Source organism: Mastacembelus armatus, chromosome 10, assembly GCF_900324485.2.
Source record: "Mastacembelus armatus chromosome 10, fMasArm1.2, whole genome shotgun sequence".
Lineage (NCBI taxonomy): Eukaryota > Metazoa > Chordata > Actinopteri > Synbranchiformes > Mastacembelidae > Mastacembelus > Mastacembelus armatus.
The window spans coordinates 4,301,634-4,327,104 of NC_046642.1; the positions used below are offsets into that span (position 1 = coordinate 4,301,634).

Genomic DNA, 25,471 nt, shown 5'->3' on the forward strand with positions numbered 1-25,471 from the left:
CCTCTTTTGGACCTTGATCTGCCAGTCTGTTAGACCACATGAAAAGAAGTCTATCAACAGAAAGAGAGCTTTTCACAAGTTCAAAATGTTAACATTTGTTTCCACTGATAGCTGTGGTTGCATCCACATGTATCTGCTTAGAACCCAGGGGAGATTTTAGAGCTGGTTGAAACTGTGGATTCATACATATAAACATTGAGGCAAAAATTTATAGGTCAGACACTGAGTACACATTAAAAGAGAGGGGAATTCCAGTAGCACATGTGCTGTACATCTTGGGGAGGAATGTTTGAAAGACTTTGGGTAAAGCGCAGCTGCAGGTATCCATTTTCTGCAGTTTGAACAAACTGACTGAGGAGCAGGATTAGCAAAAAGAAAAACAGCAAAATCAAGCTGCCCAGTGAGCAGTCTGCTAGCAATAGATCACTGGAGCTGTAAACGTGACGTTTTTGGCGTTCTCTCTTGTGTAGGCACACTGAGGATCACATTAGAACGCCTTGCAGAGAAATTTAAGACGCCAAGCAGGGAAAGTCCTTGAGCGATGCACTTGAGCCAGGTGTTGCCAGTGACATTTAAGAGCTAACAATATGTTTAAAGTCTGACACAGACGGACACAGTGGCTTCCTAAGTGAATTCTTACACTGTAAGCTAGAATTTAGTCAGAACAACCTACACAATACAAATTTAGCAACGATTTGTGTTACAGCACAACAGGCCATCAATCTTCTCAAGGGTTGATTTATGTTCACACAGGAATTCACTGCATATAATAACAATGCAACAGTATATAATTTAGGCTAGGCATAAAGGATATAACAACTTGGGAACGAAATCATGTCGATACTCTATAGAGCACTATAGAGACTTTTTTTTTTTTTTCCCAGAGATGACAAACCTAGGGTATCTCCCATGAGACTCCTTAAACAACTGTTTCCCTGCTCAACATACTTTTGGATGTTTTATGTTTTTTTTTTTTTTTTTTTTTGCTCAGTCAAATCTTTGGTACCAATGAACAATGTTTATCTGAAAAAAGTTCTATATAACTATTAACAGCTGGCACACACCACCACATATTCAGAAGAATTAAAATCAGGATAGATACAGAATTTGCTGTCTAATAAATTTCTGTCTTGTTTTGTCACAGTGTGAATCATCTTCACCTGCAGACTGAATACAGGACTGTTAGATCAGTGCTACATCATTTTCAGTTATATTGTTCTTAGTTTTTATAGCTTCGACTTTTTATTATTAAGGTAATGGACATGTTCAGGTGGCAGTGTCCCTGCCATAATACTAAATTGCCACCTCAATATATAGTTTCACGCATCAGTGGAATTACTTCATCCTTCACTGTATCTCTAAATAATGGGGGAAAAAACGCCATTTATCTGTCACTCTCCTGAAAAATAATATTGCTTTTCAAATAGCTGGTGTTCTTTATGGGATTCAGCCTTAAAATTCATATGCAAACCTGATCTTGACACCAAATCAACTACAAACTGATCGTTTGTGTTACATGAAGGTCTGTAATAAACTCCCTCATTCTTCCATCTCCTCCTCTCTACAGGCCGCGGCAGTGACTCAGAGTCCGATGGCCCCCCGCACAGGAAGATGCCAGACGTACGTAAGGATGACATGTTGGCAAGACGGACTTCTGTCAGTGAGCCACGCTCCGCCATGCCCTTCAACCAGTACCTCCCCAACAGAAGCAACCAGAGTGGATATGTGCCCACGCCACTCCGTAAGAAGAAGAGCGATAAAGAGGAGGGAGGACGCAAGAGTTGGAGTACAGCCACTTCTCCTATAGGGGGAGACAGGCCTTTTAGGTAGGTGAAGCAGCATAAAGCTTTTTGTGGGCTACTTTGGTTAATGAGATTGATTGCAAGAAATAGCAGTGAATATAACTTAGACAAAACATACCTTACTGTGATAGCGACAGTGCAGGTGGGTTCATATACTGTATGGATTATGATGGATTTGAAGAATATCAAGACCAGTGGTGCTGAACAATTCAAGATATAATTAATTTGTTACAGATAAAACCTTTAGAAAAAACCTTTCAGCTGTTAATTCTTTCTCTCTGCCCAGCACTGTACAGATAGGAGTAGCTGATGGAGACCAGATGTTGGTTTCTAGTGCTCTGACTCTGATTGAAGCAAAAGTGTGAAATCTGCTACATGGACAAAAACATGGCAGATTCAAGACTGGAGGTCTTTCTGGCATTTATTAGTTTGCCGTGTCACCACTCAAAAATGCAGGGAGATTTCATTCTGTGAAGCATTTCATCATCAGAGAATCTCACTGTAGAAGCTTCACATTTCTCCTGGATAAGCAGATTCCATAATATGCTTGATCTGCTGTATCAGTGATGTTTGTAGTGTGTGTGTGAGGTTGATGTGGCAGGTTACAATATGAGTGAAAATCAGTTTGAAGACAAACGTTTTGTGGATTGGAAATATTTCGCAGGAGATTTAAGATGTTTCTTTAAAAACCAAATATCTGCAGTCTGATTGGCCTTACACTAGTGGGTTTACATTTCCAGTACGTAGTGTGAGTTGTTCTATATACAGAGCAGTTTACTGTGTGTGTACCTAAACTCATCCACCAAAGCTCATTAATCAAAGTGCTTTATTAATTGATTTTGCATATATTATTTTTTTCTCTCTTCTTCCATCTCCTTCTTCCACACCTTGTCATCTGTCATGTGGTTTCCCTGATTACCTTCTTATACCTCTCTTTTGTGAGTTTATCCCTCCTCACATTTGTGTGTGCTGTCGTGTCATTGCTGCTAATTTTGCTCCAATGTGATCACGTCTTCCTTTCCTGTGCATCGTGTGCGAATGTGTGTGACGTTAACAGTCCAAATAAAGTCTCTAGCATAGACGCCCCACCTCAAGAATCACACAGTCCATCCTCTATCCCGTTCCTTGAACCCCAGGTTCAGGAGGTACATCAGAGTAAAAAGGACAAGGATGAAGGCTGGCAAACTGCATCCACACCATGCATAGAGATCCATGCAGTGGGCGTGAGGAGGAGCAGTGAACCTCTGCCCTGTAGCCTCCCCCAGCCCTATGCAGAGCCCCCTGGGGAGAGTGTAACTCAGCTGACGGTCACCTCTGAGCAAAGGTTTTTACCTTAATTCATGGTTTTCTTTGTATCTGAAGTTCTTGGCCCAGTTCCCTGTTGAAGTTTCATATTCATAGGTCTCTATATCATCCACATCTAAAGAGAAATTCTTGACATGTACCTGACATGGTTTTGGATTTTCCATGAGAAACTCCACCAAAGAAAGTTAGTGTAATGCATTTGTGACAGAGGGAGCTGAAGTGTGAGAAGTTGCCTCGAGTGATTTCCTGTTTGCTTGAGGCTACAAGCTCAATGGTGCATTGGTGAAACGTCTGAAACACCAACCAAACTGTTGGCAGTATAGTATGTGGCATTTTTTGCAAAGTAGGAACCAGGTTTTGACAACGAAGAAGCGAATGTGTGGAATAAAGGCAAATGTTTTTAGAGCCTCACCTGCACCACCATAGAGTTTGTGGTTTGTGCCCTCAAAACACAAAAAAATTACCTTGAAAACCTGAGCAGCAGCACATCTGTCCAAAAACAATGTCCCCATTAGTCAAAATAGTCCACAGACTTTGCTATGAACCGTTTTCATCAGGATTGTTTCTTCGATAGAAAATTTCTGAAATTTTCACAGCTGGTGTTTTTATCCCCCATTTTTATTTTTTGGCACTGCAGCTTCCAGGTCATTGTTTCCACTGTCATGTTGTCAGTAGAACAGTGAGTTGGTGAGAGAAACACATTTTTATACAGTCTTTACCTTGCAGGTCAGCCCAAGGTCACAAATGTTATAGTTGTCAGGTAACGAGGTGAGTCTCATGACCTGCCATGGAACAATGCTGTTGTATATTTTATAATTCAGAAGTCCAGTGTGTCTATGTGTGTTTCAATCTAGAAATTGTCAGTTTAGGTCTCTCTTGTTATTTCACAATCCAGACTTATCCTGTGTTATTTCCTGGTCATGCAGACCTTTTTGTTAAATTTTGTTGGAGAGATATGAGGGTTACACCCCCAGTTTCCAACTTTCTCTGGCACAGATGTTATTGCATTAATTGGATTGTCATGATTTGAAGCGAGTAAAAAACAAACCTCAGTAGAAATTTTTATTTTGACTTTTGTGTAGCTATGTGCCAAGGAAAAATGGGGATTTCTAGGATGTTTGTCACAGGCTTCGACAAAGGCTTTCTTTGGTAAGAGTTTGCCTTTTTCCAAAATAAAGCTGACTGGAATTTGTGCGGTTTAGTGTTGCCAGGAATTAATAGTCTAAAAAACTGCTTGTATGTTTTGAGTTATCTAAGTTGTGTTTTCTCCTTTTTATGAGAATTTCTGAGATGTTTATTATATTATATCATTTTTTAATCAGATATTTGTAGGAAAATATTGTTTATTAATGCAAAAAGAAAAATATCTGCAGTTGTATATTTTGAATTTCTAAATTTTAAATCAAAAAGTAAAACATGCATGAACAGGAAAACACAACAAAGTGTTTTTCTAACAATATTACACCTTTCGCTCAATGCTGCCATCAAGGTCTAGAAACAAAGCTGTGCACACCTTTCAACACAAACCCATGCACACAGGGAACCTGAACATAGACCCACCCTCAGGATGTAAGGAAATGAGGCATTCTTCCTTCCCTGACCCATGAGCAGGCTCAGGCTGTAACATGGCCTTGTCAATGCTAGCAGCTGGCCAGTCTCTCCCTCCCTGCAATGTACTCTGGGAATTTACAGTCCAATAATAAGCCTCCCAGAAAGTAGCTATTCATCACAGGATGACAAACAACAGAGCATTCAGTGAATTTTTCTTTGGCTCTGTGACTCCAATTTGTTTTCACATCCAGTCTGCTCTAAAGGGATTTGTGACCATGCTTTGCTATTTTTTTAGATTTATGTCTTCAGAAACCTCCATTTAAGTTCCTCCAGAGCAATGCTGTCTGATGACATAGGATGATAACCAGGCAGCAGTACTCTTTAGTTTGCTTTGCTCTCTGCAGTACCCCAGCTCGTTCATGCTCAGAGGAACTCTTCCACCATTCACCAACTGTGGCAGCAAGTGCCGCCTCAGTGGTTACAACAAGCCCCTTCAACCCGGCTGAGAAACATCCACCTACAACAGACCCGGAGGAGGCGGGAGTGGGGATGGGTGTCTCTGGTGCCCTGTTAGTCGCAGATCCAATGCAGGACAAGAAGCGCGGTGGTCAAACGCTGACCTCTCCTAAACATGTCACCACCGTGAGTCCCTCCCATTTTCTTCCTGTGCCTGCTGCCGCTGCCGGTGCAACCATGTCAAGAGAAACACGTGATACAGGCCAACAGAAGGCAAGGACGATGAGTGAAAGTGATGAGATACGAAGAGGGACATCTTGGTTGGACAGCAGATCTCCAGCAACGTGAGCACCTTCCAGCTACTACACTACATTTTATGAAATTTTGAACGAGTACTACACAGTTAAATAAAGGAATCTGATATTAACATGATCCATGAAAATTCTACGTCAGCATGTACCTTGACCAATGACAGATGCTCCTATTTGGATCACTTAACTACCCAAAGGTTGCATGAGATACTTTGCCTCAAAGCAAAGTACACAGTTTGCATGGAAACTCTTTTTTTTTTTTTTTTCCCTATTTCCTTGTGTTTTAGGAGAATTTAGAGCAGAAAACAATGTTATGGAATGGGTTTAATTAACCATGCATGACCTCAGTTAAGAATCTTTGATTTCTTCTGAAAGACCGGTTAGGGAATAGCTCTACTGGATGCTGAGTTGAATTTGATCCAGTTTTGATCCAGATGTTGCCAAAAATTCTTGTATTCACATGCATTTTTAACTGTTTGAAATAGTCCGACCAATATTTATTAATCACAACTTGATCTTTTCCTGTGACAGCAAAATAAGTAATGAGAATGGCTTTAATATAAGTCGCACTATATCACGATCAGAAATCTTCAGACTAAGAAAAACAGACATTTCACTGCAACATCCCATATGGCAAATAGTCTTCTTAGAAAACACTCTATCTGGTCCTGATTTAGAGAGGCTTCTCTTAATTTAGTTTCCTTTTTGTTTTGTGGTGAGTAACCACCAGCCACACTTTGTCTCACACCCTTCCAAAATCACATAGAAAGCTACATAAAAGAGAAGGACCTTTGTGGTTAAGACCAAAACTACAAGTGGTGGTCACAGACTGAAAAAGCCACATCCTTCATGTTGCTCTTGTGCTCTCTAATAAAACATGCATGTGCTTTTTTAATAGTTTAGTGTCAGTTGTTTCCTGAGATCATTGCCATATGCATCTTTTTGTGCACTAGTAGTGTTTTGGTTTGCAGTGCTGCAGTAAGAGTTTGTCTTCTGTTTTGTTCTGGCTTTGTTTTGGATACCACTGCCCCCTTGTGCTTGGTTTAAGTTTTGTATTTAAAACCAGGAACTGACAAATATCTCTATGCATATACACAAAGCTACAGGGTGCACTTGTTTAAAACATCATTAGACATTAGCTGTTCTATACAGGTTTTGTATTTAATTTGTCACAACTAACAATATGTTACCCACTAGCTGACAATCAACTCCTCCATATCTGTTTTATTATTCATGAGTGGATGATGTGTTTCTCTTTCGAGTGTAACTGTGTTCATTTGTGATTGTGCTTTCTCTCCATGTTCCCTCCAGCCACTCAGATAGTGTGTCAGACGATTCACAGTAAGTTGTCATTTAAACATTCAGAGGCTCAGCTGCTCTCCACTACGAAACAAAGCCTGCTCAACAAGTCATTTAATCATTCATCCAGTGTTTGAATTGGATTTTTTTATGCAAGTGGGAAAGACTGCCAAGGTCCTGACAACAGAGTTTACTGATATTATCAATTTTGTTTGTCTCTTTGTGTTGATCTTGTTATGTTAAATAAAATTACAAGAATGTGTTTTTGTACCCTTACCAGCATTAAAAACCATAAAATGGCCCTCCATGTGATGCTCGAATTACCAACTGAATGATATTAGTTAATGGCTTGGAGTGGAGTGAAATGAATGGACCAAAATGTTCTGTAAGATTAAGTTTATTTATTTGTTTATTGGCAGACGTCTGTTTTATGTTTTTTGGTTTTTTTTGGTTTTTGGTTTTTTTTTTTTTCATATAACACAAAAACATCTCCCAGGTCAGCAGATTCTTTTTCCTAATTGTATCACCGAAATTCAAACTATAAAATAATAACTTAAATGACTTGTTGAAATGGGCATTTTGGCATTGTGCTTTAACAGTGTCAAACAATGTCCATAGTCCTTGGTCTAAAATATCATGACAGTATTATTTCATTAAATGTAATGGACATGCTTTTTTCCTTTTTGGCTAGCAGCCATTCATTCCTCTTGTCTGCAGTGTGGAGAGGACTTACTAAACTGTGCCGCTTTGGCATCACCTCAGTGTTTCTGTCAGCTGCATGTTTCATGTAACAGCCGTTTCAACCACACTTCCAACATTGTTATAAAAAAAAAAATCACCATAATAATCTTATTTGTTGCTAAAAGCTAATGCAAAAAGTGAGTCTGTGAGTTTGTAAAGCAGGAGAGGAAATGATTCATGTAGTTATTTAGTGTTCAGGTCAATAAAACATCTGCCCATGTGTGAGCTCTGTAAAATCTAGGAAGTTGTAATATTTGATGTTTTAGGCCAACCATTAAGTATATGATATGTTGGCAATGCATACATTTTCAGTCTTAGAAAAAAAAAACAATAGTTACAGTCATTACTTTAATGAGGAAATGTATTTAAGCAAAAATATGTCTTTACGTGTTTGTGTACTCTAATCCTGTGATAACTCTCACTACAGCTGCATGATCCTAACAAGGCTGCACCCAACGCTCTTTGCTGTGATCTAAAAATGTACGCTTTAACATTAGAGTGATCAAATCTTAAGATCGCTGTAAACAAATCTGTGCATATAAAGATCCTACTAGTTGCTGCACCTCTCCTGGAATGTGACTAAAGGCTTGACAGTGACAAAGAACTGCATCTGCAATTTCTGTTCTCACAAATGTTGGAATGTGACCTGAAATGTTACGAAATCATTCAAAAGAACAAACCAAAGCTGGTTTGAGGTGGTTGGAGGGGCAGGAAGGCAGGATTCATAAAATATAATAATCAGTAATCTTAGTTGTGCTTACTGGGTGAGTATGATCTTTGAAGATTCATGGTTTTTCATTAATGGAGTCTTAAAAAGCTGCATTTTATTTTGGTACTGAGCCACTGTTGACAGGATGTTGACTTTCCTTATGAATTGATATACTGTAAAATTATTTTGTAAACAGTATATGTTGTTTTTCTTTTTTAAACAATTGCATAAACAAAGATTTTGAGTTGTCTATAAGAAAGAGTTTTTACCGCAGTTGACTGACTTTTCAGCCGCTGCTGTGTGATGGAACATTAGGGTCACCTTGTTTTTACTGTATTTGCTTTGTTGAACTTGATTGTGTGAAACAGACATGGTGCTGGTATACAAACATACAATACTTAAAACAAAATTGACTTAGGGAAATTATTGGAATCATTAGCAGCATTATAAGTTAAAATAAAGACTAATTCAGTATTGAATTAATTAAAACCTACTCAGGCACTAACATGCTCTTCTTTATCCATGTTTTTTGTCTGTCTCTTTCTCGCTGTTCCCCAGAAGTATGAGTATGATCGACATGCGTGGTGAGGAGGAGGCTGCCGTGCAGGCACACAGTCAGGTGCGTCATGAACTGATGCACAACCAGTACAACCAGATGAAAGAAGAGGATCACTGGCAGGAGGTGACTTTATATTTGTCTAGTGTTACTACTCTTACTTATCTTGTGTGTATTTATGTATGTTTTTGTTTTGGATTTGATTATTTGATTTTTTTTATTTTCCAGTTTCTTAGGTTTATAGCAGTGATTGAGGTCTTACACTTAGCCAAGCCCACTTGCTTTGTTTCATTTGGAAACTGACACACTTCCAATCTGTTTGTGTGTCAGGATCTGGCCCGATGGAAAAGTCGAAGGAGGAGTATTTCCCAGGACCTGATCAAAAAGGAAGAGGAGAGAAAAACAATGGAGCGCTTGATGTCGGGAGACACCAGTACCTCTCAGCGGAGAAGAAGCATCAAGACTTACAGAGAGATAGTGGAGGACAAGTATGTGAAGCACACAATAACAGAATGAGTATTCATATTCCACTGAAAACCCAAAAGTGCATGTAAAGAGGAAAGGAGTAATGGTGAAGTAAGTCTTTCTCAGATAAGAGAGCTCAATATTCATCCTGATTCATGTTTTCAGGCACAAGGGTAACAGCAAATCCTCTTAGAGTTGATAGCTACCCTGCCCCTTTTTTTGCACACGGCCCAACAATGCATACCCAAATTAAACTAGCTGTTGTCTTTACATTTTAAGGGTTATATTTATGACCATGGTGTCATTTAAAGGAAAAGCTTTCCAGGTTATTATTTCACGCTGTAAAATATGAAATATGACTCCCCTTCCCCCTGTAGCTGCGCCCGCTGCGTGCCCAGCGTTGTCAGGGAAACATACTGTAGCCATGTTTTTCCAGCATTTGTACTCTTGTTAAACATTAAGAAACTGTAGTCACTGTGATAATTCAATCCTAAATTGCTTTATACCATTTGAATCGTGAGACTTTCTGCTTTCAAATGATACATAGCTTGTCGGACTTTATTCAAATTTGTCCGACGATCTGTTGGTTGTTGGTAATACATCTGGAAATACAGCCCAAATGCAGTTTTCGGTCCACCCCTGGACCCGAGGATAGCAAGTAGCTCTGCCTCCAAGAAAAGTGAACAAGGAGGATCTTATCTTGATGAACAACAGAAGAAATAGATCAGGAGGATCTTATCTTGATGAACGACAGAAGAAATAGATCATCTCTCTGGTTTTGCTTTATCTTTTCTGTGCTTTCTTTTCTCTTTTTGACAGGGAGCGTCGTGAGGAGGAGCTGCGGGAGGCATACAAAAAAGCCAGAACCCCCGAGGAGGCATCAGTCATTCTGCAGCGTTACGCCCAGCGTTTCTCCATCAGTGAAGCAGTCCTTGAACGCCTACAGCTGCCAAAGCTCCTGGACCGTAGTATTTCTGCAGACCCTTCCTTTCCAGGCTCACCCTTCCCTCTCTCACTCTCCTTATCTTCCTCTCCTACAACCCCTGACCCTTTTGACATGGACCCTAATGGACCCATGAGGTTTCTGCGCCAGCTGTCGGCCCCAGCTCCCAAGTTCACGTCTACACTGGAGGCACGAATCGAGGAGTTTCCCAAAGACTCATCCTCACATCAGAGACCTCAGATTCATTCTCATTCATCTGAGCCACCATCCACTCGAGCCCTGTCACCCAAACCGGTGCCTTTGCTGACACCCAAGCCTTATTTCCAATCCCAACCCACATCGCCCAGCAAGGTGAGTCTTACTCTGTGGGAACAGGGATAGGTTACAACACCAGAATGATGCATTCACCTTCCAAAAAACAAAAGTGCTGCAAGACATTTTAGATTACAGCACTGTGTGTGCCATGTGGTTCATTGTCTTGTCAGACTTCTGACTGCCAAAAGATACGTGACCTTATTTAAAACCCTAACAGACTACACCAAACAGGAATTGACTTTATTTCTATTTCTTACAAAGTGATCATGAAGTTGTCAGCATAAATATAATTCTTTAAATTTGGTTAGTGCTCTGCAGAAGGAAAGGTCTGGTGTTCACCACTTGACATGTGACTCTCAGTGTTGGCTGCCCTCCTCACAGACCGGTGGGCAAATTCCCCTGCAGCTCCCTTGGCATTTACATTAGAATGGCACAGAACCACTATGGTAATGAGCTAGTTAGTTGCTACAAAAACATAAGACTTCCCCTCCCAGAAGAAGAATGTAATGTTTCAATTTAGCTCAGAGTACTCTCAACAGGCTCCATTTCCTTTTCTTCTGGAAAAAATTGCCAAATGGGAATTTTCAAAATGAGATCTTAAGTTTTTCTGCGGCAGGGAGGGAGGAGCAGGTTATTATCAGACCAAACGGAACGGAGCGCTTTTCTGGAATGTCTTGTCAGAAGTCTGAACGGAGCCCAGCTTTGAATGGAGCCCTCTGTTCCCTATTGACTTAAGAAGTTGACAAGTAGGGCCCTCTCAATGTGAAGTGGGCTCCCAGCAGACAAAGAGGGCCCACACAGGCTGCTAGGAGAGCGAAGAGAAGGTGGAGGCAGAGAAGGGCAGACTGAGAGCCTGCATTCACCCAGTTCCACCACTGTGTCTTAAGTTACCGCTCACTGGGAGCTCCTCACACATATATTAGAGCCTCTTTGTCGTGGAGGCCAGCGTGGTGTTGTGAACTAGATGAATAGCTAATACGAGTCTGGTAGTGACCACAAATGAGGTCACTGGATTTTCATGTGCTGGGTTTGTTTAACCATTTTTATTTTTTCATCAAATTATGTGTACTGTTTTCATATTCTGAGTTGTAGCAAGCACTTTGTAGAGTGTTTCTTCCAGATGTGCGTATGAACAAACTTTTACATTTTACATCCAAAGATGGATATGCCCTCACAAGTTATACTTTGATTCTAACATGATATTCACACATAGTACTAAGCAGTTGCAATTAGCAGTGTTAATATTGTGTGTTTCTCTGATCTAGATGGATGGTTTGCTCCGAGTCAATGGTGACATAGGAAGCCATGAAGCTCCTTTCATACCTGAGAGCAGAGGCAGAGAATCCCCTCCTCATTTCCAGGCGTCCCCCTCCATTACCAACACCAGCACCGTAGATGCTCCCTCGCCTGCAGTCTCGCCCCCACACAGTCCACACACCTCCACTGGAGGAGAAAGCCCAGTGGTGACAAAGGCCAAGGAGGTGCAAAGTGGCACGAAGGCAGCATCTGACAGCATCCAAGAAGAGAAAGTCACTGAGAATTCACCGCCACCTAGTCGGCCCACCTCACTGCCAGGGGTCAGGATGAGGAGCTGGTTTTGTTGATTATAGTGAAACCTTGAAAGAAAACATTGCCTCAAATCAAATTGTTTTAGGAAAAATAGAACAATTGAAAGTTTTATTTGTAAAAACAGTATGGATTTACTTTGTAGTTTTCAATGAAAGTGATATGCTGGATCCAGTGTGGATTTAGTAACACAAATTAAGCAATTTGCTGAATCTTCATTCATACTATAAACATTTTCAAAGCTTTTAACAGGTTAATCGTGGTTTGGATCTTGGTTGTTTAGAGCCTTCATGCACTGTGAATTAACTCTGAAACAACATGTTTAGGAACTGCAGAAACCAGAAGACAGCGTTGAGAAGAGTGGAGGCCAGGCAGCAGCTGCTCCAGAGGAAGAAAAGTCCAATGCTGCAACTCAACCAATGCCACCTACAGGTGTGAATAGCATGCTGCTACGCTGACACCTTGTGGAGGAAAGTGTTCTTACATTTATGCTTTTCATTTTACTTTAATTATAGTGAAACATTGTTTTGCCTGTTCATTTTCAGAAGCCAAACAAGAACAAACAGGGGCTCAACCATTTAATCAAAACATCACCAACCTTGTCCATTCAGAGGTCACTCTGCAAAGTCAACCAGTAACTCTACAGGTGAAACTGCTAAAAAATTATTTAGTTTTGTCACCAAAAATATCCAAAGCATAATCTTTGAACCTCCCTACAGGCAAGTGTCCCGAGCTCTGAGGTGATGACCCAGAGACGAGGCAATGTACCGAGCTTAACTGCAGCAGGATCATATGAATATCACCCACCAAGAGAAACAACAGCAGGTTGGTGAAATCCTCACACCCAAATACCAAGCCAGCTGCTTCTTTTCCATACATTTTCTTGGTTTCTTTTCTGGCTTTTCCCCTTTTGCCTTTAAGCCTGCCATGTTTTGTTTTGCTGTTTTGAAAGATGTTGGAGTCAGAGTTAAAGAGGTTGTCAGTAATTTGTGACTGTTAACAATTTTTGATAACATGCACCGAGTCCCGCTTCACCTTTCTTATTTCCTGAAGTGATAATAGTTCTAACTGGTGCGTACAATAAAGTGGACTTGTCTCAAAGTCGATGAGTACACAAGCCAAAGTAGTGCAGTCTTACCTTCAGGAATAGTGTTTAGCCTTTATTCAGCTTTATGTAGTTCAGTTCAGTTTTTTTTCTAGCAATACTAAATTAAATTTTTTTTGTCCATTTTCTTGAAATTCTAGGTTAAAAAATTATTGTGCTTTACAAAATCTGAATTACAAACCCAAGATTTTCTTTCCACTTACAGTCAGTTCACCCTACACTCACTGGAGGATTACTGAAACCCTTCCCCAATTCTCTTGCCACCTTTTCCAAGTCCTGGTTTTGACATCTGTCTATCCCTCATTGTTTCCCTCCCTTCTTTCCCTCATTTCCTATTTTCCTTCCACACACATTTTGCTATAGAGTTTTCAAACAGTGTCAGGTCTCCACTGGCAACCAGCAACCCTAAGTTACGCTGGGAGTTCTTCACTCCGGCAGGTAAACCCCTTTATTTATCAGTGGAGCTCAGATTTCCACCATTGGGTACTGAATGCACAGGGTTTCCCTGTCATTTCTTAAAGCCCCAGACAATAGCACCTCAGTCCCATCTCATTTCCAGAGTATTGTGAATGGTCAGTGATGTGATGTCTCCCTGTTTTAATGTGTCATGGAGTTTCTCATTTGTGCTCCTGTTTTTTGTTTTTTGTTTTTTTGTTTGTTTTTTTCAGGTCTGACTGGTGTGCTGTGATTGTAAAATAGTTAACTTCCTTTGAATTCATATTGGTGTCCTCACATTGATAAAGAATGAAGACATCTCCAAAAAGCATCCAATAAAATAGGTCACTTATTTTTAGCATAAAACCAGATGACAAATCAAACTGCCTCTTAAAGCAGATCTGTTCATTTAAGAAAAATAACCTTGGATGAAATGAGCAGACAAATTCAGGAGGCAAAAATAAATGCTAGAATTAAACTAGAAGGTGATGGGAGAGTAGGTTGTAAGAATATATACATACCCACAAATCTGTTAGAGGGAATCTGAAGAAGGAACACCTTTGGCCATTTCTGAAAATAGGTGACCTATTTAACTTGATAAATGATTGCTCTCAATTGTTAAATAGCCTTAGTGTAATAATTCCCATTCCTGTCTTTTCCACCAAAAGCTACACCATGTGGTTTACAATAAGTGTCAAATTCGTCATCACTTCCACACATGACTATTACAGATTAGAAAAACGTGTCAGTTTAAAGCAGCATCTATGAAAAGAAAAAAAAAAAGACAAAACCCAGTATCTGATTAAACCTACTTTTGGTGGACTGGTTTCCTGTCTCCTGGTCTTGGTTGTCTCTTTCTTTCATCAGCATCATTCCTGCTCAGGTTCTCAAACCAACTCTTGGCACATTCTCATTGTCCACAATATTTCTTCCATCAAAAAGCATTTAGTTGACTCATCTGTATCCAACAAATTTGTTGAAAATGCCTTTTAATCAAAGTTCTCTCTCACATTTGATCTACAGAAGAAGCAGAGAAGGATCGTCGTGGAAATGTGAGTAGCATCATATGACTGAAAAGCCCTTTTACTGCTTCTCATCTGGCTTATCACCACCTGCATTACACTGTGCACCAAAAAACAACATTCAAAATTATACAAGTAGGATTTTAGAGAAATCTCCAAGAAGAGTTTTTCATCAACTTAATACAAGAAGAACAGGAAAATGTAACTGTTTTATTTCTAACACTTAACATCCTGTATAGTTGAATTTCTGAACATCCAGTATTTGATAAGTAGGTGACTGCATCTCACATAACATAACTCCATAACAGTGTTTTTAAGCAAAATGTCAGCATTTATTTCTAGTGCAGTTTTCACTCAAACTGAACTAACTGCGTCAGGGCTGAACTAAATGTCACAGCACACACGGCTCATGTAGCCAGAGGAGGATGCTGTAGAAGATGGCTGAGTGCTTTTGTTTTCATTTAAGCTCATCTCTCTCTTTCTCTGTCTTCTCTCTCCTTAGTAGGAGTCCTTTGGCTAGCATTGGAGTAGTGCTGTTGTGGTAGACCAACTATTTCTGTCTCTTCCCTTCCTTTCTTCTTTTCCTGTGGTGAATGTGTGTGCTCATTGGTTGATGTGTATGTGCGTATATCGGGACCATTTGAATTTGCTGTTGGCTCCGTGGTCGGATGAGTGTGCGTGTGAATGTTTTTATGGGTGGGTGTCGATGTATGCATGAATATTTGTGTACCATGTTTGTGCATGTTGATGCGTGTGTGCGTGTGTTGGGGTTTATCAGGTGTCAGTCCCGTTGTTGCCCCAGGCCAGGCGGGGTGACCGCTGGTCTTGGGACCCAGATGAGGAGCGAAAGCGTCAGGAAAGGTGGCAGCAAGAGCAGGAGCGTGTGCTGCAGGTACACAGTATACCTCAACGGGTAAAGCATGCCACATGACTCTGTGAGGTTAGGTCAGTTCATTATGGAGCTCAGTGGGTACAGCAAGTAAACATGTAAAGTCAGATGTGTAATTGTGAGGCCTCATACAATCACTACAAACTGGAGGATATATGTTTAGACATAGCTTACCTACAAGATCAGCTTTGAAGTTTGGCAATCAGCATGTTTATTAGCCTTTTCACACCATACATTTGGGTATAACATGATTATCTTGTTTGTAGAATTCAGGAGCTGCACTACACCTTCCATGAGGCTCTGACACAGACGTTAAACCCATCAAAATCATGATTTGACACTAGAAAAAATAAACAGTTTTTCAAATATTTACTATCAGGTGCAATATTAAAATAGTTATGTAGATTAAATGATACATAGAAAATCTTTTTTTAATTGGCTTTAAATTTACAGCACATAATAATAAGTATAAAAAATCACTAGCACAGCCCACATAATTAAATTAAAATAATGGGTCAAAATCACTTTAGATCAAAGCCAGTTTCTTATGTCACCATGGAAGACAGGCTTTGGGATTATGTATTATATATACATATTATATATGTGATGCATAACCCAGGCATTTTATCTCACTGAGTATCACTGATCTCACTGATTTGTGTCTTAAAACTGGGTGTGTTTGACATTATGACTGTTTTGAAACAGCATATTGTTAATATTATATGTTACCCAAATGTATGAAAAACTTTGGCTTTTCAAATTGAACCCAGTTGTTCATGTCTTTAACTCCAACTCACCAAACTGGGATACTTTGCTAATGTCACAAAGTTGCACATCAAGCTTCTGTGTCAGTCACTGACTTGCTCAGCTAATCAGAATGATTAACCACATTTCATTGCTATTGCAAAGCTTGCCTCAGTATTTGTTTTGTCTTGAGCATATCCTCCTATAAAGGCACAGCCACACTATTGTTACACATATTTCACCACTAGAGGGCAGTTCTGTTCAGTGGAAGAACCTCTAGTTTGTTCCCCCCGCCATCATCTCATGCACATACACAGTTGAGGATTTTGAAGGTTGCTGCTGTTGCTGCTGCCCAAATCACCCTCTCCCTCCTCAACCTAAACAAAGTGCATCTCAAGTCCACATATTTTTAAACATTTGAATTAATCATTGGTGTCCATGGTATACTGCAGCCATTTACAGGGATAAATCGGTAAATACGTGTTGGAAAACGATTTCTTTGCTTTCCAGTTGTCGCAGGACTGTTTTTAATGAGATGCACTGAAATGGATGAATGTTGGTGCATCAGTGTGCTTGTTAGCTTCCTGTATTTTTTCTGCGTTGCCTCTGTGCCTCGATCTGTCACCTGTCTTGCTTAAGTTGCTTTCCCTCTATATCTTTGATCGTTAATTTGGCCTTTTTGGGGGGTTCCTACACAAATAAAAACCTGATCTTACAATATTTGGGCTTGTGTAGAATAATCTAAGTGTTAGAGGGACATAATCTCTTTGGTGGTTGTGTCGCTTATTTACTATTATAGCAGTGAATATGAAAGAATTTATTGATTAAATTCCATTGTGAAAAAAAAAAGCAGCTTTTGAAATCAATATTGTGCAGGAACCCTACGTTCAACAGGCTGCTTTTACCCTTTTGTCTGCACTGCCTGCTTCTGGTCTCTTTTGTTTGCTTTTTATCCCTGACAAGCAAATGTAAGATCTGAGAAAATGTTTAGCCATAACAGAGGAATAGCAGCTACTTTGCATTCATTTATGTCTCTAAGTCAATCCATATATGTACAGTACATACTGAGGGCATCGCACGTGGAAATCTTTATAGTCTACTAATTATCACAGCAGGATCTACAGGCAGTCCCTTCCTGGATAAAATTACACAGGATGCACCAGGAGAGAATTTCATTCTCTCTTTGACTAACTCAGAAAAAAGGTTGAAGCCTTTATAAAAGTCCATTTGATGTCAGATATGTCTGGGCATCATCTGTCTTCCTGCCAACATATCCACCTGCAGACAATTTAGTCTTCCTCTTTGTTGAGGCTCTGTGCTGTATGTCATGTGTCTGTTGCCATGGAAACAGGAGAAGTACCGGCGTGAGCAGGAGAAGCTGAAGGAGGAGTGGGAGAGAGCACAGAGGGAGGTGGCGGAGGAGGAGAGGAAGTACCATGAGGAGGTGTGTGATTGTTTCTGGTTTTAGGCACAGCTTGCACCTAAGATCTGTTTTTGTTTTTTTTATGGTTCATTTGATATTTTTTGGCATAACTTAGACTCACAATACTTGGAAAACAATATCATTTTGGATTGTAACGTGGTCAAGTTAAATGTATATGTGTAAATTGTGTATTTTTACATCCAAAGTGTGTTTGCTGACTAAATCCAACTCCTGAAAATCTTAATTTGTCTGTTGGTGATAACTGACCAATCACAACAGGAGCGTAGGATATTGGAGGAAACTGTGACACCGCTGACTCCCCGCTCCTCAGCCCTGCCATCCCCCAGCCGAGGGGAGTTCTCCTCCACCTCGGAGCCCCAGGACACCATCGTCCGCTCTCTGGCTGACTGGGAACGCAAGCAGGAGCTGCTGGAGAGGCAGTCGGTGAATAAATGATTATAGCTAGTTGGTTAGATGCATGCTTTCATTTTGTACGAATTCAATAGGGAACTCATCATGATAGTTGGCTCGAATTATGTGAAGAGCGCAGTGTTTCCTGTGGTTGTTCAGTTAACTGTTCCCTGTCTCCCATTGGACGGCACAGAGAGCGAGCACAGACAATGTGGAATGGAAACGAAGAGAAAACGACAGGACCAGTGACATCAGCACTGCTGATGACAGCATGAAAACAGGAAGGAGGTTAGTGAACAGTGTGGTAGGTTATGGCTACTAGAAATAGGTTGGTTTTAGCTGACACTCTGAGCCACAGAGGGTTAGAAGAAGCCCAACAGTGTCTCTCTCTGGCCTTAGTTCAGCGCAGAGATGGATATTCAGAGAACTACTGGACAAGAACTTGAATCAACACTGTTTTAAACTACTGAATCACTTGTGCTTTGCAGGCTCTTTTCTCATTTGGTGCAGGGCTGCTGTGTTTCCACCTGTACTTAGTGAAGTTTGTAGATCTCAAAGCAAAAAATGAGTAGGGATCAGTCAAACAGTGAAGAGCAGAAAAATACATGTGGTATGTTTGTGTGTGACCTCAACATGTTTTCTTTCTGTGGTCCTCAGCTCGGTGAGTCAGAGCAGCAGTCAGACACAGAAGCTCGGTCACAGTTTGCAGAATGGACAGAAACTTCCCCCAGTGTCAACCAAAACCTCGACTCCGGTGAAGAAACAGGAGTTCGCAGCAGACAGCAACAAACCCAGCCGGCCTGCTGGTGAAAGGAGGTGTGTTAAAATGCTTGAGAGAGGGATGGCCTCCTGTCCAGGTTACACCACAATTAGAGATTTTGTAGTTTGTCAAACACTGTGTCTTTAAAAACCTGAGTTCAGTCCCTTTTGACATCTTGCCGTTTCCCTCTTACATATGAGTGAGATAAGAGTTCACTGTTATGAGCAGAGGGGATGGTGTCCTTTATATCCCACTGGTAATGATGTACCCAGTATCAGTGTTACTGTTTTTATGTGACTGTGTTGTGTATTAGAAGACGGATCTTGTCCTGATACAAATTGTTTAAGACACATTGCAGCACAGCCATTAGGGCTTACTGATGTTGTCTGCAAGAATGGTTGCATGAGCTGCTTTACCATTTTTACTGTAAACATTGTTTTATTTCTAAATGTCCATCGTCTTCTTCTTCTATTTTGGTTTGATCTTTGACATTTTTCTCTCCTATTTTACCTTTTATTCCAAAAGTAGATGTGTATTTGTGACGCCCACAATAACAACCTGACTCGATCTTTTTGTGGCAGCATCCATTCACTTGTTTGACCAGCAGGGGGCATTTTACCTGTAATTTTTCCTCACAGTCCTGTGCTATAATGTATAAAATGACAATATGACATGACAGGAAAACACTTTTATAAATGTTATCATCAGAATCACATATTGTAGCAGCACAGAACACTACATTTTAAAGAATATTGCTCGCCTGGGTTTTGCCCAAACAGCACTGAGTGGGTTTGTTGTTTCTCCGACTCGGATTGGTTCATGTCTGACTCCACTAGCCAATAGTGTTGCTGTATCTGTGAGTCATCATCATGTTGCTGTCCATTTCTAGGAGTGGTCCAATTGATAATAACATGAGCCACAGCTCATCAAAGCCCCCCACAGCATGTCCTCCACCAGCAGACACTCTGCCTCCAGCTCCCAACAGGTACTGCATCACAAACAGCCCGACTAGAGGGGCAGGAGGAGGGGTGCAGCCCATTTCTGCATTGTCATTTTCTGCTTTGCTGCTTACATTTCTCCACCTATCTCATAGTGTGTACCACTGCAGCAGTAACCTACAATCAAAGGCAGGCAGAGATAAACACAAGCAGTTTTTTTTTTAAAACCATGTTTATTCTACAGGGAGCACATGTGTAAACAATGCTGAGTTGTCAAGATGTTGTTTTGTTTGTCTCTAGTCCAAGACCAGATGTCATTAAAATGCAATTTTAGCAGAAATAACAAAAAAACTGCAGCAAGAACAGTGTCAGTGATGGGACAACACTTGAACAGTGATGTCAGGCACACAGACAAACAAAACGCAAACAAACACAGACCAAACAGCAGCCAATGAAATATTGTGTGCAAGGCAATGAAATATACCACAATTTACTCTCCACAGTACCTATAATACGTTTGTAGTCCACCACAAGGACAGTGGAAACATAGAGGACACTGTCTGAACTTTATATCAGGATCAGTCACTGTTTATTGTCAAGGATTGTGCTGCAACGTCAGATAGTTTGTGGGTGGGTCAGTTTTTCTGTAGCAGGTCTGGCTGATCAACAGTATTTCTTTCTTCAGTATTACAACTCACTGACAAGCAAAACACTTTTCTTTTTATATTTTTCACAATCAGGAAAGAGACCTGTGCTTGTGATTTTTTTTTTTTTTTTTAAATTCCTTGAAGCATCAAAGGTTTTCAGTCTTTCTCTTGTCCCTCCCTTGTAGGTCTGTCAGTGGGAAGAAGCTGTGCTCCAGCTGTGGACAGCCATTAGGGAAGGGGGCAGCCATGATCATTGAGACCCTCAGCCTTTATTTTCACATTCACTGCTTTAAGGTTGGTGGGAGACAGAGCACCAAGGCTCATTCTGTGTCTTATTTTGTGGCTTACTTGGTTTTTTCTTCAGATATATCACTCATTTAATGCTTGAACAGAAGAAGGTCCAGAATCTTTATTTTCCCAAGTTCAACAAATCCAGCTAAAAGAAAAGAACAGCAAAAGAGCAGCGCTCACATCACTGAGTCCCCCGCCTCTGTGTGACTGCTCCACATGACGAACACTCAGTTTATTTTGACTGGCCCACAGACACCGTCCTGCTGTTTTAATCTGCAGTGCCCAATTAAAGCACCATTTCCCTCTGATTACTGAGCTTTTAAAAGATTAAATCTAATGTTTGACACCGATCGTTAGACAAGTCACGAAGTTTTGAGAGACTTGTTAACAGGTGATTTTATTTTTTTTCGTCTTGTTTGACTGTAAGACGTCAATGACATGCCAGACTTATCCTTTAACAGTCAACAGCATTAACAGCTGTTAACAAACAAATGTCTGATTCTAATACAAATATTCTTTTTTCATCTGTCTCTCACTCTCCAGTGTGGGGTGTGTAAGGGGCAGTTAGGCGACACGACCACAGGGACTGATGTCCGGATTAGAAATGGTCTCCTCAACTGCCACCAGTGCTACATCCGCTCCCGCTGTGAGTAACCCCCCCACCCACCCACCTACTCTCCCTCTCATCACGTCTTCATTGCGCCCTAATATTTCTCACCCAGTCTCTGCTCTGCCACATACTTTCTCCTTCTCTACCATGAAATGTTTCCATCCATCTATCAGAGCCAATAATAAATTATGACTGGTCAAGTTCTGTCAGCTGGTTCCTTAAAACCAAACACCAGAAATAAACAACTTTCTTTGTTATATGATGCTCATAAAGAGTGAGTTTAATCTTTTCTCTGAATTTAGAAGAAGGATAAGCTCCTGTTGTTCCTTTGTTTGCTAATGTTGGCCATATTTCATATTTTCTTAAATGAATAATTGCAGTTTTCAATAAGGTGATGATGTCGCAGCACCAGCAATAAGTACGCTGCTGAACAAGGTAGAAAAATAGGCAAAGGTCTTTGTGATTTATTGTTTTTAAACTTAACACTTGACACTATTTTATGATTAAAAAAAAAAAAAAAACACATGTAAGGTGTTTTTCATTCTTTATTGCAGCCTCACTGTGAGACTGAAAGGCCAGTGTATTTTAATATAAAAAATCTTTGCCTGTGCAGTTTTAATAAAAAAGTGTCGGACACAGTGAAGCATCGCTGCAGGCAGGAATGGATCAGACACTGCACCAGGAGGAAGGTGCAGAGAGGAAGACAAACTGGTGATGTAGCAGGTGGAAGAGAATGACTGTAATTTTGCATCCCTTTCACCACGACTGCGTGTTCGAATAACCTCTCAGTAACCATTACCACTGAGGGATCAGAAAACCACGAAATCAAATCGGACTCAACCAAAAGTCTCATACATTGATATCCCAAATTTAGGTTTTCTTTCATCAGGGCTCTGCATCATCTTAAAATGCAAAAAGAGTGAGAGTTTCTAAAAACTGTGGGCTTCCTTCTCTCTTTTGTTTTTCCTTTCAAGCGGCCGGACAGCCAACCACGTTGTGACAGTCGGCAGAAAAGCACAAGGGTCATGGAAGAAACCCCATCCGTGTTTTAACCTGATTATCTGCAAATCATGTCCTTCAGTGTGTCGAGATCTTTTGCATCCTCTGCAGCCCAATAACGATGAAGATATATCATGTGGGCCAAACAGGGACCTCTGGACAGTCAGACATTTAATAATTATATTCTTCATGTGTATGTCATCGGATCCATGAGTGAAATTGGGATTTGACTGGTTCTCATACCACCACTGACTATGGTTCATCATGCAGCAAGTGAGCAAGCAATTAATAACATCCAGATGCTTCAGATACAGACAGGCTATGTTGATGTCCTATACTGTCAAAATGAACAGACAAGAAGAAAATATGCTGTTCTGGTCGTGGTTTAGTAGAATCTGATTCTGTTTTCATCTGAAACAAATGTGAATCTTTACCATTCGAGTCCATGTGATGGAAATGCAGAATATCACATAGCTATTTAATCACTTTTTTTTCATTTAAGAAAAAAATTCTTAATTTGAAGTGATAAGTATCTGAAAACTGTGTATGTGGTCAGACAGCTCAGATTGAAATGTTTGATTCCCATTAACAGCCTGGATCAGAAATATATTTGTTATTTTCAATGAAGTGCTTAAAACAAAAAGATAAACTTCATTTAATAAGTCCAATGAAGGCCACTCTAAACCCACTATTTAGGTCCTCAAATACTGTATAGAGAGTATTAAGTCACTATTTGGCATAAACAGTGGCCTCCTATGTCATTCTGTGCTCAGAATAAAATTAGCTTCTAATATAAACATGTTATGGATGTAGTTACGTCATTAGGGCAATAACATGACTTGTGAGCTGTTTTGTGCTTTGGGGTCACAGCAGGTTGTTCCTCAGCCAGCCTGTCAGCTTGGAAAGTCTGAACTTCAATGTGCCTTAGGAAAGCAAAGTGATGCAGGAACAAAACACCAGCTACATGGTGTTTGATTTCTCCTTTTTTATTTTGGAGGTGCAGGGGAGGGGTTTGGCCAAACGTGAACTCTATAAACTGCAGACAGACTGGCTGCAGCCCTCCCTTACATCATGCTTTACTTCACTTGATAAGTACTGTCTGTTTTCACATAAAGAGCAACCTTCATGTCATATTTCTGCCCTGAGATTCCTCAGTGATTTGCAGTGATAAACAAGTGCGAGGAACAGAAACACTTGAGTTTTCTGTGTGGAAGAATCCACAGTATAGAGCATCTACACTGCTGGGGAGCAGTTTCATTCTCAATGTTTTATTCTAGGGTGATATAGATTTCTGTATGCTGTTAATTGAGGTCATTTTGATAACTGCTCAGTGGTAGGATTCATTTAGAAAACAAAAACACAAAAACCACCGGTATATGTGACATCTAGTTAAACAACAGAGGCAACACGTACCAGCAGCAGCTGCACCTGTGCAATATTTGCTTGGATGAAAACTGAGGACTTGTGCAGCCAGCTGGACATTTTTATTTGCTTCTTTATTTTTGAGAAGAGCTCGGTTATGTATTGTGGATGTAAAATAAATGCACGTTTAAGCCTAAAACCAAATGATTTGCTGTATGAACGTAAACTAGCAGCCTCCTCCTCCTCCTATAGCCGCTTCTCCTCCGGGTTCACCTCTCTGGTCTCCAGTATTTTTAAGCTTCTCTTCCCATTGTGTATTTTATTTTTTATCCTCATTTAGTTCTTGAATGAATCTCGGCTCAGTCTCTTGTAGCGGGGTCTTTGAGACGGTGCTGTGCTTTAGACGCTCTTCTTAACAGGATAGTTGGGGAATGAAAACCTTTACGTCTGTTCTGTATTTATTGGAATATTCACCTGAACACTACCCAAACATAGATTCATTTGATGTTTAAATGCAGTGGCATTTATAGCATACTGTATGTTTATAAATAAAACGGTATAAATGAAATATCTGGTTCTGTCTGTCATTTCACCCCAAAGAGGATCTGGCCTGAGCACAGTGTTTGGATGAACCAACACTCTCGAGATGAATAAGCAGCGAACGTGTGAAAGAGAAAACGCAGGCAGGTGTTTTTGGAAACCAGTGCAAATATATTCCTGCGCTCAGTGGTTTGTTTTGCGTTTTCTGTTCTGCAGCAGATAAAACAAAAAATAGGACTGAAAACTGAACAAGTCTTTAAAATGTTCCCAGGTTCGTCCGTTCGGGACCAACATTGATTCTAATGATGCCTCAATAAAAATCATCTTCCTATTACCAGGAATGTGAGCGGACAGGTGCGGACAGGGACACCTCACCTGTCTGTCTGATTCCACTTTTCTAAAAACACGTCAGTCCTTAGTGAAGTTGAACGAATATTTTTTTCTTAAATGACTTGAAAAATATTTGCTCACACTTCGTTTTAGTGTAAGCTTCGATTTTTTTCATTGTCTAATAATTTTCTTGGCCCTGGACTGTGGATATTTGTCTGTTCATGTAAAGGAAAAATAGGAATTAACGCGGTCAGAAGTTTGTTTTTTCAATTTCTGTCCAAAGAAAACATCACATCACTTGCACTGTTATTTTTTATCATCAACAACCATTTCAATGGTACACCTGGAAAACTATGTGCACATGTAGAAATATTTCCTTCTTAAATATAAGCATTCATTAGCTACATATAAATAACTTTCAGGTCCTGGACAAAACATGTTACATGACGCTCACAAAATGGGAAGGAAACCATTGAAAAATCTGACAGACAACATGCAAATCATAGAGAAATAAATACAATGTTTGCATCCCTTTTTACCCAAAATAAATTCTTCCGAGGGAATCTTGGAAAACATCAAAAAGACTGTATGCTCGTCCTACAAGGGAGTATGGCCTATGGTTCAACTATAGGAGACAATAATACGTATTAACACTATACAGTTTGAGCCACAAAAACACTGCCGTAGAAAGACACACAAAACATACAGATTTCCTGTCAGAGGTGAACGTTGCAGTAGTTTGTGCCTTTTTTCTCGAGGAAATGTTTGTGTTTATATGGATAATTTAAAGAAACTAAACTCTCAGCAGCCCTGGAAACAGGAACACAGCTGGAAGAGGCCACTTCCGCACAGCAGCTCGTGTCTACAGGGAACAGAAAAGCAAAGGGCGTCAACATCTTGGTGGATATTTGTCGTTTGTGACGGTGGATTTGTGAGAGAGCTTCCT

General features: G+C 40.3%; 1 protein-coding gene across 8 annotated transcripts in view; it reads left to right on the forward strand.

Moving 5' to 3' along the window:
- LOC113144240 (LIM and calponin homology domains-containing protein 1) overlaps positions 1 to 24,223 on the forward strand; it is a 71,102-nt gene extending 46,879 nt beyond the window's left edge. For 4 of the 8 annotated variants that reach the window (XM_026330123.1, XM_026330124.1, XM_026330129.1 and 1 more), the window contains 20 exons: positions 1,568 to 1,826; positions 5,063 to 5,458; positions 6,737 to 6,766; positions 8,733 to 8,856; positions 9,061 to 9,218; positions 10,015 to 10,489; positions 11,719 to 12,030; positions 12,346 to 12,451; positions 12,565 to 12,665; positions 12,739 to 12,844; positions 14,583 to 14,611; positions 15,360 to 15,473; positions 17,566 to 17,658; positions 17,917 to 18,081; positions 18,242 to 18,336; positions 18,706 to 18,864; positions 19,698 to 19,793; positions 20,579 to 20,687; positions 21,228 to 21,330; positions 22,269 to 24,223. In XM_026330123.1, coding sequence (XP_026185908.1) covers positions 1,568 to 1,826; positions 5,063 to 5,458; positions 6,737 to 6,766; positions 8,733 to 8,856; positions 9,061 to 9,218; positions 10,015 to 10,489; positions 11,719 to 12,030; positions 12,346 to 12,451; positions 12,565 to 12,665; positions 12,739 to 12,844; positions 14,583 to 14,611; positions 15,360 to 15,473; positions 17,566 to 17,658; positions 17,917 to 18,081; positions 18,242 to 18,336; positions 18,706 to 18,864; positions 19,698 to 19,793; positions 20,579 to 20,687; positions 21,228 to 21,330; positions 22,269 to 22,294 — 3,056 coding nt within the window. In that variant the 3' untranslated portion in view covers positions 22,295 to 24,223. The remainder of the gene's footprint in view (positions 1 to 1,567; positions 1,827 to 5,062; positions 5,459 to 6,736; positions 6,767 to 8,732; positions 8,857 to 9,060; positions 9,219 to 10,014; positions 10,490 to 11,718; positions 12,031 to 12,345; positions 12,452 to 12,564; positions 12,666 to 12,738; positions 12,845 to 14,582; positions 14,612 to 15,359; positions 15,474 to 17,565; positions 17,659 to 17,916; positions 18,082 to 18,241; positions 18,337 to 18,705; positions 18,865 to 19,697; positions 19,794 to 20,578; positions 20,688 to 21,227; positions 21,331 to 22,268) is intronic. The other 4 variants (XM_026330126.1, XM_026330128.1, XM_026330125.1 and 1 more) reach the window with 4 other exon arrangements.
- Positions 24,224 to 25,471: the final 1,248 nt, after the last annotated feature.